The following is a 12,085-nucleotide window of genomic DNA, read 5'->3' as shown; positions in this document are numbered from 1 at the left end:
GCCGGGGTACGTGGGAGGGTCCGTGGCCCGCTTCGGGGTGTCTGCCGTGCCCTGTGTTTCTGTAGCTGGTGGCCTTGGCGTATCTGGGTTGACATGTGTGGTCAGGCATTACGCGGCGGTTCCTGGCGACCCGCGAGTGTCTTGGGGCTTTGAGAGCCAGCCCTGCTGCACACTGGCTATGGAACCAAGTCGCCTGACCCTCTCAGCCTCCCACGGCCTCACCTTCCTCAGCTGGTTGCGGGGATGGTGAGAGCACCTCCTGCGAGGTGAAGGGCAGCTGGCGGGTGGTGAGCACTGGGAAGGCTTAGGCTTTATTGTTGCTGTCTCCACCTGCGCGGGGGGTGGGGCGTGTGCCTGGTGTGCGAGCTGCACGCTTCGGCCTCCCCCAGGGCGCCCTGTGTGTGGAGGCGGTGCCCTTGCCAGCCTCCTGGCCGACACAGGTCAGGCGGCCCAGCCCTCAAGGCCTGAGAGAGCCTGGTCGAGGCCCCAGGTGCCCACTGTCTCCTCAGTCCATGGCCCAGTGGAGCCCCAGAGGTCTGGGCTGCGCTGCTGGGCCCCTCCGGGCTCAGGGGCCCCCCGCTCGTGGCTGACGTGGAGCTGTGGGTGGTAGCCGGACCAGGACCTGCTCGGGGTTCCCCGCCGTATCCACCACACTCAGGTGCAGGAGGCCCAGGAAGGCTTCAGGCGCGATGCTGGTCATGTGAAGCCTGTTTGCGCTGGACCAAGAGGCGGGCATGAGAGTGGGTGACAAGGGAGGGGGCCACAACCGTCCTGACCCACCCAGGCCTGCTCGGGTTCCACCACAGCCCTCCAGGGGCGCCGACACCCGCCCACCTGGACCCGCTCTACCCGGCCACCCTGGGGCACCTAAGGAAGAGGGCGCGCAGGCGGGGTGTGCTGAGGAAGGCTTCAGAGCCCACGTGGCTGATGCGGTTGCCCTGCAGGTGCAGTTCCTCCAGAGCCTCGGGCAGGTCGGGGGGCACGAAGGACAGCTCGTTGTGGCTGAGGTCCAGCACCTGGCCAGAAGGGCAGAGACGGTGCCGTGGTGGCCCCAGGCTTGAGCCATCCACTCAGCCAGGCCCCAGCCTCTCTTCCGGGGCACGCCACACCCGGGCCTTCTGCCCCTCCCCCTGCCAGAGGTACACTGAGTTCCATCTGGGGCAGGCCATGATGTAGGCGCTGGGATGCCAGACAGACGGATGGATTCAGTCAGTCATTCACAGAGAGGGTGCTTCCCTCCCCTCGTGCCCTCCTGACACTGTTTACTTCGGATCGTGGTCGACTGCTCTCTCCCTAACTAGCATGTCTGTGCCGGGCCAGGAGCTGTGTCATTTTGTGCCCAGTGGCATCTGCAGTTCCCATAACAGCGCCTGGCCCCCACAGATGCTCTAACCTCTGCGGAATCCAGGGTGTTCAGAAGGAGCTAGAGGCGCCGCCGTGTTTGCTGGGGGAGGTGGGCGGGGTGGTTGCCGGGACCAGGTGGCAGGGACGGCACAGCCAAAGGCCCGGAGGCCGCATCTGTCGTATCCACCCCCGGCCCGCGGGCTGGGCTCTCTGTGTGGCATCTCAGGGCCTCGCGGGGAGCTGCTGAGGGGCCGTGGGGACAGTGCGGCTAGCCAGCCCGCTCCTGACCTGGAGGGCCTGCAGCTCGTGCCAGGTGCCGGGCCCGATGTCTCCAATCCGGAGGCGGTTTCGCGCCAGGCTGAGCTCCCGCAGCTGGTCCAGGCCGGCCAGCAGCTCAGGCTCGAGGGCCCGCAGCCGGTTGCGCTGTAGCCGCAGGGTGTGCAGGCTGCGGGGCAGGCCGCCGGGCACCCGGGTCAGCTGGTTGCCGGCCAGGTCAAGGCTGCGCAGGGCACGCAGCGGGCGGAAGGCCCGGCCGTGCACTCGGGCGCTGACCAGGCGGTTGTAGGCCAGGTTGAGCTCGGCCAGGCCCGGCGTGCCGGCCAGGTCGCGGGCGCCCAGTGCGGTCACGTGGTTGTGCGGCAGCACCAGGGCCCGCAGGCGGCGGGGCAGCGCCAAGGGCACGCGGTCCAGCCCGTTGCCGTACAGGTGCAGCGTATGCAGGCCCCGCAGCGGCCGCAGCGCCCCAGCGGGCAGCCCCGTCGCTCCCAGCTGGTTGTGCTGCAGCTGCAGGTAGCGCAGGCCCCGGGCGCCGCGCAGCCGGGCCGCCTCCACCCACCGGATGCGGTTGCGGCCCAGGTGCAGCACGACCAGGGCGCGGGGCAGACCAGCGGGCACCGAGGCGAGCTGGTTGTGGGACAGGTCCAGGTACTCGAGGTGGTGAAGCTTGCTGGCGGGAGAGAGGGCCGGCGTTGGGCTGCTTGCCCAGAGCGGGGGCCGGGGGCGGGGTGGGAGGGGACCTTGGGGGCGGGGGCTGAGGAGGGGTCCTGAGGTGGAAGCTGGAGACCCCAGCCTGGGGCTGGAGGAGTTGAGAGATGTGGGCGGGAGGCACACTTGCTGAGGTCAGGGCAGCTTCCAGCCTGAGGGTTGGACGTGGAGGCGCAGGACAGGGTTCTGGGTCCAAGATCGGCATGTGGCGGTGATGACGTTGGGATAATAGGACTGAGGCACGGAGCAGCCGGGAGCAAGGATGGCTGCTAAGGGCTTGGCTGAGCCTGACGCACAGCAGGTGCTCACCAAACGCGGCCTCGGTTTGGGAGTCATACACCAGAGGCGGGTAGAGGGTTGGGGCACCCAGGCTCTGAATCTTCAACCCCTCCTGCCAGCACAAGGCCGCACCCCTGTCCTACCCTGTCCCAGGCCCCACCTGAAGGTGGTGGCATCCAGGCCGCTGTCTGTCAGCTGGTTATGCTGGAGGTAAAGTTCACGGAGGTGGGTCTGGCGGCTCAGGGCTCCTCGGGGCACCTTGGAGATGAGGTTGTTCTGGGAAGGGAGGAGAGAATGAGACCGGGGGTCAGGGAGAGAGGGCGGCGGGGAGCTGTGGAAGGCTCTTGAGTAAGGGAGTGACGAGCTCACTTGAGCAAGGCTGTTCGGAGAGCACCTGTGAATGACCAGCGGACAAAACTCAAAGATATTTCCGGCTACTGGAATTGTGAGGAGGTGGAGGGCTCCCCCAGGAGAGAGGTGAGGCAGCCCTGAGGAGGCGGGAACGTGGGGGTGGCGAGGTGAGGGAGGGGCACCTGCAGGTGGAGCCGCTCCAGCGAGGGCGGCAGACTGGGCGGCAAGTAGCTGAGCCGGTTGCTGGACAGGCTGAGGGTGGCCACAGCTTCAGAGCCATGGAAGGCGTCGGGGGGCAGGCCGGCGTTGCTCAGCTGGTTGTTGTGGAGGTACACGGACCTGAGGGGAGCCAGGCTCCGGCCACCAGCCCTCCCCTGGCCTTCCCACCGACCCCCATTCCTACCCTGCTCCCCAGAGCTGCCTTCGGTGTGTGCACGTGCGTGTGTGTACCCACTGTCTCGGCCTCAGTGTGGAGTTCTCCGGACGGAGCATCCAGGGTGTCCTACCTCAGACAGCCCCCAGGCTAGGGCTCCGCCCCCTCAGACCCCCACGGGCAGGTTCATGAACCCCTCAGACTTCCAAGGGTAGGGGGTGACCCCAGGCACACCTGAGGTCTGAGAGGTCTGGGCTGGGCCAGGGGCTACCTGAGCGCAGGCTTCTCCCCAAAGGTAAGCGGGAAGATCTCTGTCACTTGGTTGGCAGCCAGGTCCGCAACTCGGAGGGAGCGGGGCAGAAACTGGGGGGCCACCGAGAGCTGTGGGAGCACAGCGACGCTGGTCCTGGCGCCCTGCCCTGCAGCCCCCTGCTGTCCCCTCTTGCGCTCTGCTGTGTGACCCCGGCCAGGTCAGACCTCAGGGCCAGGGCAGGTGGGGATGCTCACCTTGTTGTGGGCCACATAAATGTGCTGCAGCTGTGTGAGGGACTCAAAGGCCTCATCGGGCAGCCCTGGGAGCGGGACGGGCAGTGAGGGGACCCCAGGCCTGGCTCAGATAGGGGCAACGAGGGAGTCTGTGCTCCCGGCTGCCCCAGGGCTCCTGTCTGGGGACTGGCAGAGGCCCCTCCACGCACCCTCCCACACACCTCCCCACCCGTCTTCAAAAGCCACAGCCCCCACCATGCCCTGAGTTTCCATCCTGCTCAGCAAAGGGCAGTTCTGGGAACTACCGCAGAGCTACCCACAGACCCGGCAGGGGAGGGAAGGGGCCGCCTCTGGCCTCCCTCCTCCAGAGGTCCCCTCACCCCTCACCCTCGGAGGAGATGAGATTATTGTGGAGGTTGAGGGTCCGCAGGCTGCTGAGGCGTGACAGCTCATTGTAGGGGAGCTCCTGGAGCAGGTTGTTCTGGGGGAGGGATTCACAGCCCTGAGCCCTCAACCAGTGGCCAGAGCCCTGATTCCCAGCTCCCCATTGCCTTAATCAAGTGAGCCTTGCCACCCCTCACCCCTACACTTGATCCCCAAAGCCCCATTACCCTGCATCTAAAACAACCCCGTAACCACAAACAGCGCTGTGACCACCAAGATGTTGACCCCCGGCACCCCGTCTGTTCCTATAATTGACCCCTGACACCCATTACCCTGACTCCAAACAACCCCATAACCAAAGACAATGACATCTGATACTCCATCACCCCCACAATTGACCGAAATGCTCTATCACTGACCCCCAAAAACCCTGTAACTGCCAAGACATTGACCTCTAACACCTCCAAACTCTCAGCCCTTCCTACTTCCAATATCTGTACCCCCACCTCCTCTCGCCCCCAACGCACAGACCCCAACACTCTCATCAAGGCCAGCTCCCACCATTGCCAAGCCCCGCATGCCCAACACGGACCCCACACCCCACCAGCCTCAACCCCAGCGGTCTGCATGCTCCCCCTACCACGCCCGGCCCGGGCCCCACCTGCAAGGAGAGGTGCTGAGCTGCCCTGGTGATGTTGTCTGGGAACACCTGCAGGTCCATGCCGTTGCAGTCCACCGTGTCTGCCCGGGGGCAGGAGCAGCGCAGGGGGCAGGCGCGGGGCGGGGGCTGCGAGCTCTCCCCCAGGTGGGGGAAGGCGGCGTCCTCCATGCCAGGTGTGGGTGGGGGGCTTGTCAGCAGCAGGAGAACCAGTAGTAGGCTCAGCCGCTGGGAATAGAGAGACCGATGGGTCAGGGTGTCCCCAGGCTGGGCACCAGGTCACCATGGCGACAGGAGCATCCCCACCAGCAGACTCCCCTCCCTCCCCTGCCCTCCGCCCCCCGCCACCTTACCATAGCCAGCCCCAGCTCTGCCGTCTTGCCTGAAATGCCGACCAGGGCTCCCTAATGGAAACCAGGCAGTCACCTCCTGGAGCCTCTTCCGTGGCTGCCACCGCCCCCCATCTCTTGGCACGGGCCACCCTCCACCCAGCTTGTTCTCTCCCGGGGGCTGGGTCGGGGGGAGTGGAGAACTAGCTGGCCCACCCCCGTCCCCGCCCTGGGGAGGGTGGGCGGGCTGCCGGTTGGGGTGGTGAGGACAGGCCAGCCCGTCCCCGCAGTCCCACCCCCACCAACCACCCCAGCTCAGCTTGCGTAACCTCGGCCAGCCTGGGCCGGGCCACAGGAGCATGGAATGCTTGGGGGAAAGCTGAGATTCGCCCTGTCTGGTATTTGGGCCAACCACAGGAATAGGGGTGGGGGCAGAGGAGTGGAGGATGCTTCAAGCCACAGGAGGGTCCCCAAGGAACTGGGGCTGGCAGCAAGGGCTCAGGGCAGGTCTGGGCTCAGCCCGGGGCGGTGGTGGGGGGGTGCCTCTCAGCCAGCTCGGCCATTTGGGCCCCTCCCCCGCCCTTCCCGAATGGCCGCAGCCGCTGCCTGAAAGGAAATTACACGTATTGAGGCACCAGCCCGGTGGTTAAGGATATGCACTCAGCGCCAGCCTGCCTGGGCCTGAACCTGGGCTCTGCCACCTCTCTGGGCCTTGGTCTCCCACTCCTGAAAGTTGGGGGGGGTGGTTATCTCATCTCTCAGGAGCAATGTAACGATCAAATGAGATAGTCCATATGAGGTGGGTGCGACAGTGCCTGGCACATTCCAGGCCCTGTACCCCAGGGCAGCAGGGTGGGGAGAAGCCGACCTTTGCCCCAGATCCTATTTCCCAAGACGCGCCACTTGCCAACAAGGTGTCTTCAGGCAAATTATTTTCCTGCGCAAACCTCAGTTTTCCCACACATAAGACAGAGATGACAGAATACCCTTCCTTCCTTGAAGGGCTCTCACAAGGCAAAGCCAGGTAGTGTACAGAAAGTTCTAAGCACCACATCCGCCCCTCACAAATGCTCAGCTCAGAAGTGGCTGAGCCAATGGGCTGGATAAACAGGGTGAAGGAGGTTGAGGGGGGAGGCTTCCCAGAAGCAGAGCCTGAGATGAGGGTTGAGTGCATTTGTCTTAGAGAAAGAAGCTGTAGGGGAGCAAGGAAATGACAGAGGGAAAGAAGGGAGCAGTCCATGATGAGTTATTGCTGGGATAATCAGCTTGCCTGGGGCTGGCCAGTATTAGCACTCAGAATCCTGTGTCCCAGGAAACCCTTAGTCCTGGGCACATTGGGACAGTTTGTCACTCTTGTTATCAAGCAACTTCCCACCGGAGGCAGATGGGGCTCAGTCCTGCCGGGGAATGCTGGTAGATTGTGTAGGACACACGTCCTACCTGGGCGGGGGGTGGGGGGAGCTGGGATATTGATTCTCCAACTCCCTCAGGTCAGGCACTGGTTGAGGGCTGCCCCTGAAGGGTCTGAATTCAGTGGCACTTTGGGGACCACTGTTAGGCACCAGCCCTAAACAGATATAGGTGCCTGATGGTGAGGCCTGAGTGGGGCATGGTGGGCTCCAGACAGCACCTGTTATGGGAGGGTGGGGGCAGTGAAGTACATCAGGGGAGTGGGAAGAAGGGACCAAGATGTGGGAGAGTGATGGAGAGAGAGGGTGCCTGTATTATTAATCCCTCTTCCACAATGGAAGACACTTGGAGGTGGTCATTTGCCCACATTTCCCAGGACTGTGTGGGCTTGTGACAAGAGACACGCAGGGTCCCTCGGGGCTAGGGTAGAAGATAGGTCTTAGCTTCAGCCAGAAGAGAGCAACAGTCCCCATCCCAAGTTCTCCATGTGGGACCAGTGGCTGTTAGCTTGGACACTGGGTAGAAGCTCCTCCGTCTCCCTGGCAGAGTAATGGGACTAGCCCCACAGAGCTACTGAGTTACTGCATTGATCCTAGCCCCAATGAGAACCAAGCTGTTTCTGGTAGGCCTCTTTCAGTTGCAAAGAACGGAGAACCCAAACCAAACTAGCTAGTGCAAATGAGGGCATTTATTGACTCATGAACAGAAATGTTCGGTGGTTGTATCTTTCAGGCATAGCTGGATCCTGGGGCTCAAATGACGTCCTCAGGATGGATTCCTTCTCTGTCTCTCGGCTCTACCAGCAGGCTTCTCTGTGCCAGAAGCAACATGTGTGCATCCCCAGCCTCAAGCTTAAATCTCACTGGCCTCGGGGCGCCTGGGTGGCTCAGTTGGTTGGGCGACTGCCTTCAGCTCAGGTCATGATCCTGGAGTCCCGGGATCGAGTCCTGCATTGGGCTCCCTGCTCAGCTCTGCTTCTCCCTCTGACCCTCTTCCCTCTCCTGCTCTCTGTCTCTCATTCTCTCTCTCTCAAATAAATAAATAAATAAATCTTAAAAAAAAATCTCATTGGCCTAGCTTTGGTCACATGTCCATCTGGAACCAGTCCCTGTGGCCAGAAGGATGGAATGTGCTGATTGGCTGAGAACCTAACCACTGCTCTTATAGATGACCCACTGGCCTTATCTCCCTGCAATAAATTCCCTTGTCTCTACCTTGCACTGCCCAGCCCAGCCCAGCCCTGCTCTGCCCTGCCCTGCCCTGCCCTTCCTAGCCCTGCCCTGCCTAGCCCAGCCTTCCCCTATCCAGCAAAGAGTTCTGCAGGGACTGCAGCGGAGGAGTGTGTTCGGCCAACATAGAGCCTAGCATAATCACCATTTACTTCACCTTCAGGAATGCATGTAGGATTGTGTCTGTATGTGTGGGAAGATTTGCACAGGGAGCGAGTGTTGATGTCTCTTGGCTCTGACCTCAGAGTAAGGAGGACCATAGGGTCATGGGAACAAGGGAGAGTTGCAGTAACACTGGGCAGCTAGTGCAGCAGTCTGGTCTCATTTTGGTTGCTGGGGGGTACAGGGAGGAGGTGGGGTTGATGCAAAGGAGAACAAGAGAATGATGGGAAATGTAGTCTCCCAATTAGAGAAGGAAAGGAAGGGCCTTAAATCAGTACCAACTAATGAGCCCAAGGTGCACCTTGGGCTTGCCCTTCCTCATCCTCTAATGGTATTCAACCTCAAGACAGAGGCTAAGGCCAAACTTCTCAATCAGCTTTCATCTGGCTAATTAGCCCTTCAGGATCTGAGCCAAATTCATAAAATTACTGATAGTTAGCTGGGCATATGGCTGCCTAAGATAAAGAACCACATTTCCCAGCCTCCCTTGCAGCTAGGTACAGCCCTATGACTGTGTAAGCAGACGTGGTATGCACAACTTTGAGGGAAAGGGAGTGCCTTTCTCCTCCCTGTCGTTGGAAGGTTGATGTGATGGCTGGGACTCCATCAGCCATCTTGGGCGATGACATCACCCTGAGAATAGTGGCCTTGAGTGGTGGAGCAACAAGATAGAAACACCCTGCATCTCACATCTGAAGGAAGGCCATCCCTGCAATGACTAGGGTTTTGATCACCTCCTATCTACCCTGCTGGTGAAGGAGGGATCTCCTGCTCTAAATGATACAAGGTAGCCAAGCATCTGACACCCAACCCTGTATAGAAAAAATCGGCATTGGCTTATTAGTCATATATACTCACAGCCCAGAGGAGGGGAAGGACACTGCACGCCATGCAGAGCCGCATGGGGGTGTCACACATGGGAGCAGAGTCAAGAAACAGGGTCAAAACAGCTAGAATAGTCACCAAATTCACAAAATTAGCGTATTTATTTAAACTGTGGCCTCCAAAGTTTAGTAATGAAAATTGCTTATTCATAAAAGAATATGCTTAAATTAGTGTGAATCTTGTATATAATCACCAAGAAGCTAGGACACTTTTTTTTTCATAAAGAAAAAAATTTAAAAAGCAGGAGCTAGGGCAGGCAGGCTTTGCAGTGACAAAAGGATGAGGTGACCTCTGGTTCCCACGGGAGGATGTGATTGGCATGTTTGGATAATTTCTCAGGCTGGCAGAGAGGTGAACCCATTAGGCTGAGGACCAGATGGGGTGCAGCTGGTCTGGCTGATAGAGGAGCTGGCTAGGCTGGGAGTCTCTCCCTCCGGGCGGGGGGCATGTTTGACAAAAGCAGGGAAACTCTCATGATTAGGCCCCTTTGGGGCCCTATGAGGCTCAAAGATTTTTTTTTTAAGATTTTATTTATTTATTTGAGAGGGAGAGAGAGAGAGAGAGAGCACGAGCAAGGAGTAGGGTAGAGGGAGAGGGAGAAGCAGACTCCCCGCGGGGCACCTGGGTGGCTCAGTCGTCAAGCGTCTGCCTTCGGCTCAGGTCATGATCCCAGGGTCCTGGGATCGAGCCCCGCATCAGGCTCCCTGCTCTGCGGGGGGCCTGCTTCTCCCTCTCCGACTCCCCCTGCTTGTGTTCCTGCTCTCGCTATCTCTCTCTCTGTCAAATAAATAAAATCTTTTTAAAAAAGAAGAAGAAAATAAGTAAAATCTTTAAAAAAAAAAAAAAGGGCGCCTGGGTGGCTCAGTCGTTAAGCGTCTGCCTTCGGCTCAGGTCATGATCCCAGGGTCCTGGGATCGAGTCCCACATCGGGCTCCCTGCTCAGCGGGAAGCCTGCTTCTCCCTCTCCCACTCCCCCTGCTTGTGTTCCTGTTCTCGCTGTCTCTCTCTGTCATATAAATAAATAAAATCTTTAAAAAAAATAAATAAAAATAAAAATTAAAAAAAAAAGAAGAAGAAGAAGCGGACTCCCCGCTGACAAAGATTTTTTTTTTTTTTTATTTGACACACAGAGAGAGACAGCTAGAGAGGGAACACAAGCAGAAGGAGTGGGAGAGGGAGAAGCAGGCTCCCGGCTGAGCAGGGACCCCGATGTGGGGCTCGATCCCAGGACCCTGGGATCATGACCCGAGCCGAAGGCAGACGCCCAACGACTGAGCCACCCAGGCGCCCCAAAGATTTTTTTTTAATTAATTAATTTATTATTTGAGAGAGAGAGAGAGAGGCAGGGGAGGGGCATAGGAAGAGGGAGAGAGAGAATCTTAAGGTGACTCTGTGATGAGCATGGAGCCCAACATGGGGCTCAACACGGGGCTCAATCTCACTACCCCAAGATCACGACCTGAGCCCAAACCGAGGGACCCTTAACTGATTGTGCCACCCAGGTTCCCCAGATGTCTTTCTTGTGTAAGCCACCATTTCTATTTTTTTCTTCTTTGAAAAAACAACATACTCTAATCCTAACAACTACAGAGGCTATCCACAGAGTGAGAGCTGAAGCCACAGTATGGATGGCACTAGCCAAGAAGAAAGTATAAAATGAGAAGGGAGACCAAGGGAAACTGTCGAGGAAGGCTTATGCCTGAGGGGTGGGCAGAAGAGAGCCTGCAGTAGTCATGGAGAAGGAGGGTCAGAAAGAGAGGAGGAGCCTGAAAGTATCTGGTAAAACTGAAAATGTGCCTGCCATGTGCTTGTGATGGTTAATCGTATAGGTCAAGTGCAAGGTTATATTAAGATTTTTTTTTTATTTATTCATTTGACAGAGACACAGTGAGAGAGGGAACATAAGCAGAGGGAGGGGGAGAGGGAGAAGCAGGCTTCCCGCCAAGCAGGGAGCCCGATGCGGGGCTCGATCCCAGGACTCTGGGATCATGACCTGAGCTGAAGGCAGACGCTTAACGACTGAGCCACCCAGGCGCCCCGCAAGGTTATATTATAAAATGATATTGGGCCATGGGGTGCCCAGATTAAACATGATTTCTGGGTGCATCTGTGAGGGTGTTTCCAGAAGAGATTAGCATTTGAATCAGCGAACTCTCTAACGTGGTAGATTGCCCTCCCCAGTGTGGTTGGGCATCGTTCAATCCACGGAAAGCCTGAATAGATCAAAAAGCAGAAAAGGTGTGGCCGGGGCTCCGGGGAACAAGTGCACCTGGTTCCAGGGGCTCTGAACAGACCAGGTTCAGCCACTTGCCGCTGACAAAATCCAAAAGCAGGGAAAGGAATTTTTTTCAGTGAGGCCAACACCAGGAAAGACAGCGGACTGGTGTCTCAAAGACGGTCTCCCAAGTGCAGAAAATACTTCCAGGTTTATAGAAGGAAAATGTGGGGCAAAGGTGGGTGGGTACGTGCATGTGGGCAGTGAAGGTCAAATCGATCATTGTCTTGGAGTCAATCATGGATGGGGTCTTGCTAGCTGAGGGAGGTCCTTATGCTTGAGTGGGTAGTTTCAGTTTCCAACTCAGGAGGCTTTGCCCTCAGCGTCTTCCACCTGAGCCAAGAGACAAGCTGGAAAGAAGAACCCAACTTGGAAAGTTTGAGGTCCAAATGGAGGCAACCAAAGTCCTCTTTCAAATGGAGGAATTGGCCCTTTTTTCTTCTGGTCTGACTTTTGAGTGGGACACTGGTCTTCTCCTGCCCTTGGACTGGGATTTGGGATTTACACTATCAGCAACCCCGGTTCACAGGCCTTGGTGCTCAGACTGGAATTATACCATGAGGATCCTGTGTCTCCAGCTTGCCGATGGCAGATTATGAGACTTCCCAGACTCCATAATCACATCAGCTAATTCCTTATCATAAATCTCTCTCTCTCTCTCTTTTTTTAAAGATTTTATTTATTTATTTGACAGAATGAGCAAGAGAGCACAAGCAGGGGGAGTGGCAGAGGAAGAGGGGGAAGCAGACTCCCCACTGAGTAGGGAGCCTGACTCCAGGCTCCATCCCAGGACCCTGGGATCATGACCTGAGCTGAAGGCAGATGCTTAATGACTGAGCCAGCCAGGTGCCCCTAAATCTCTCTTTCTATAGATAGATAAATAGATGAGATGTAGATATAGATAGATCGATCAATAGATAGAGATAGACATAGATC

At 58.0% G+C, this 12,085-nt stretch overlaps 1 protein-coding gene across 1 annotated transcript; it reads right to left on the bottom strand.

The window, feature by feature from the left end:
• Positions 1-194: 194 nt before the first annotated feature.
• Positions 195-5,346, bottom strand: PODNL1 (podocan like 1). The gene is made up of 10 exons (XM_021705568.1): positions 5,213-5,346; positions 4,863-5,087; positions 4,205-4,298; positions 3,839-3,903; positions 3,603-3,712; positions 3,141-3,297; positions 2,768-2,883; positions 1,633-2,290; positions 868-1,016; positions 195-716 (listed from the first exon to the last, which is right to left on the bottom strand). The coding sequence occupies exons 1-10, from the start codon at positions 5,213-5,215 to the stop codon at positions 566-568; spliced, it is 1,728 nt and encodes a 575-aa protein (XP_021561243.1). The 5' UTR covers positions 5,216-5,346; the 3' UTR covers positions 195-565.
• Positions 5,347-12,085: the final 6,739 nt, after the last annotated feature.

The sequence above is a fragment of the Neomonachus schauinslandi genome, chromosome 1 (assembly GCF_002201575.2).
Source record: "Neomonachus schauinslandi chromosome 1, ASM220157v2, whole genome shotgun sequence".
Taxonomy (NCBI): Eukaryota; Metazoa; Chordata; class Mammalia; order Carnivora; family Phocidae; genus Neomonachus; species Neomonachus schauinslandi.
Note: the sequence above shows the minus strand (reverse complement) of the source record. Positions and strands in the feature narration are given on the sequence as shown.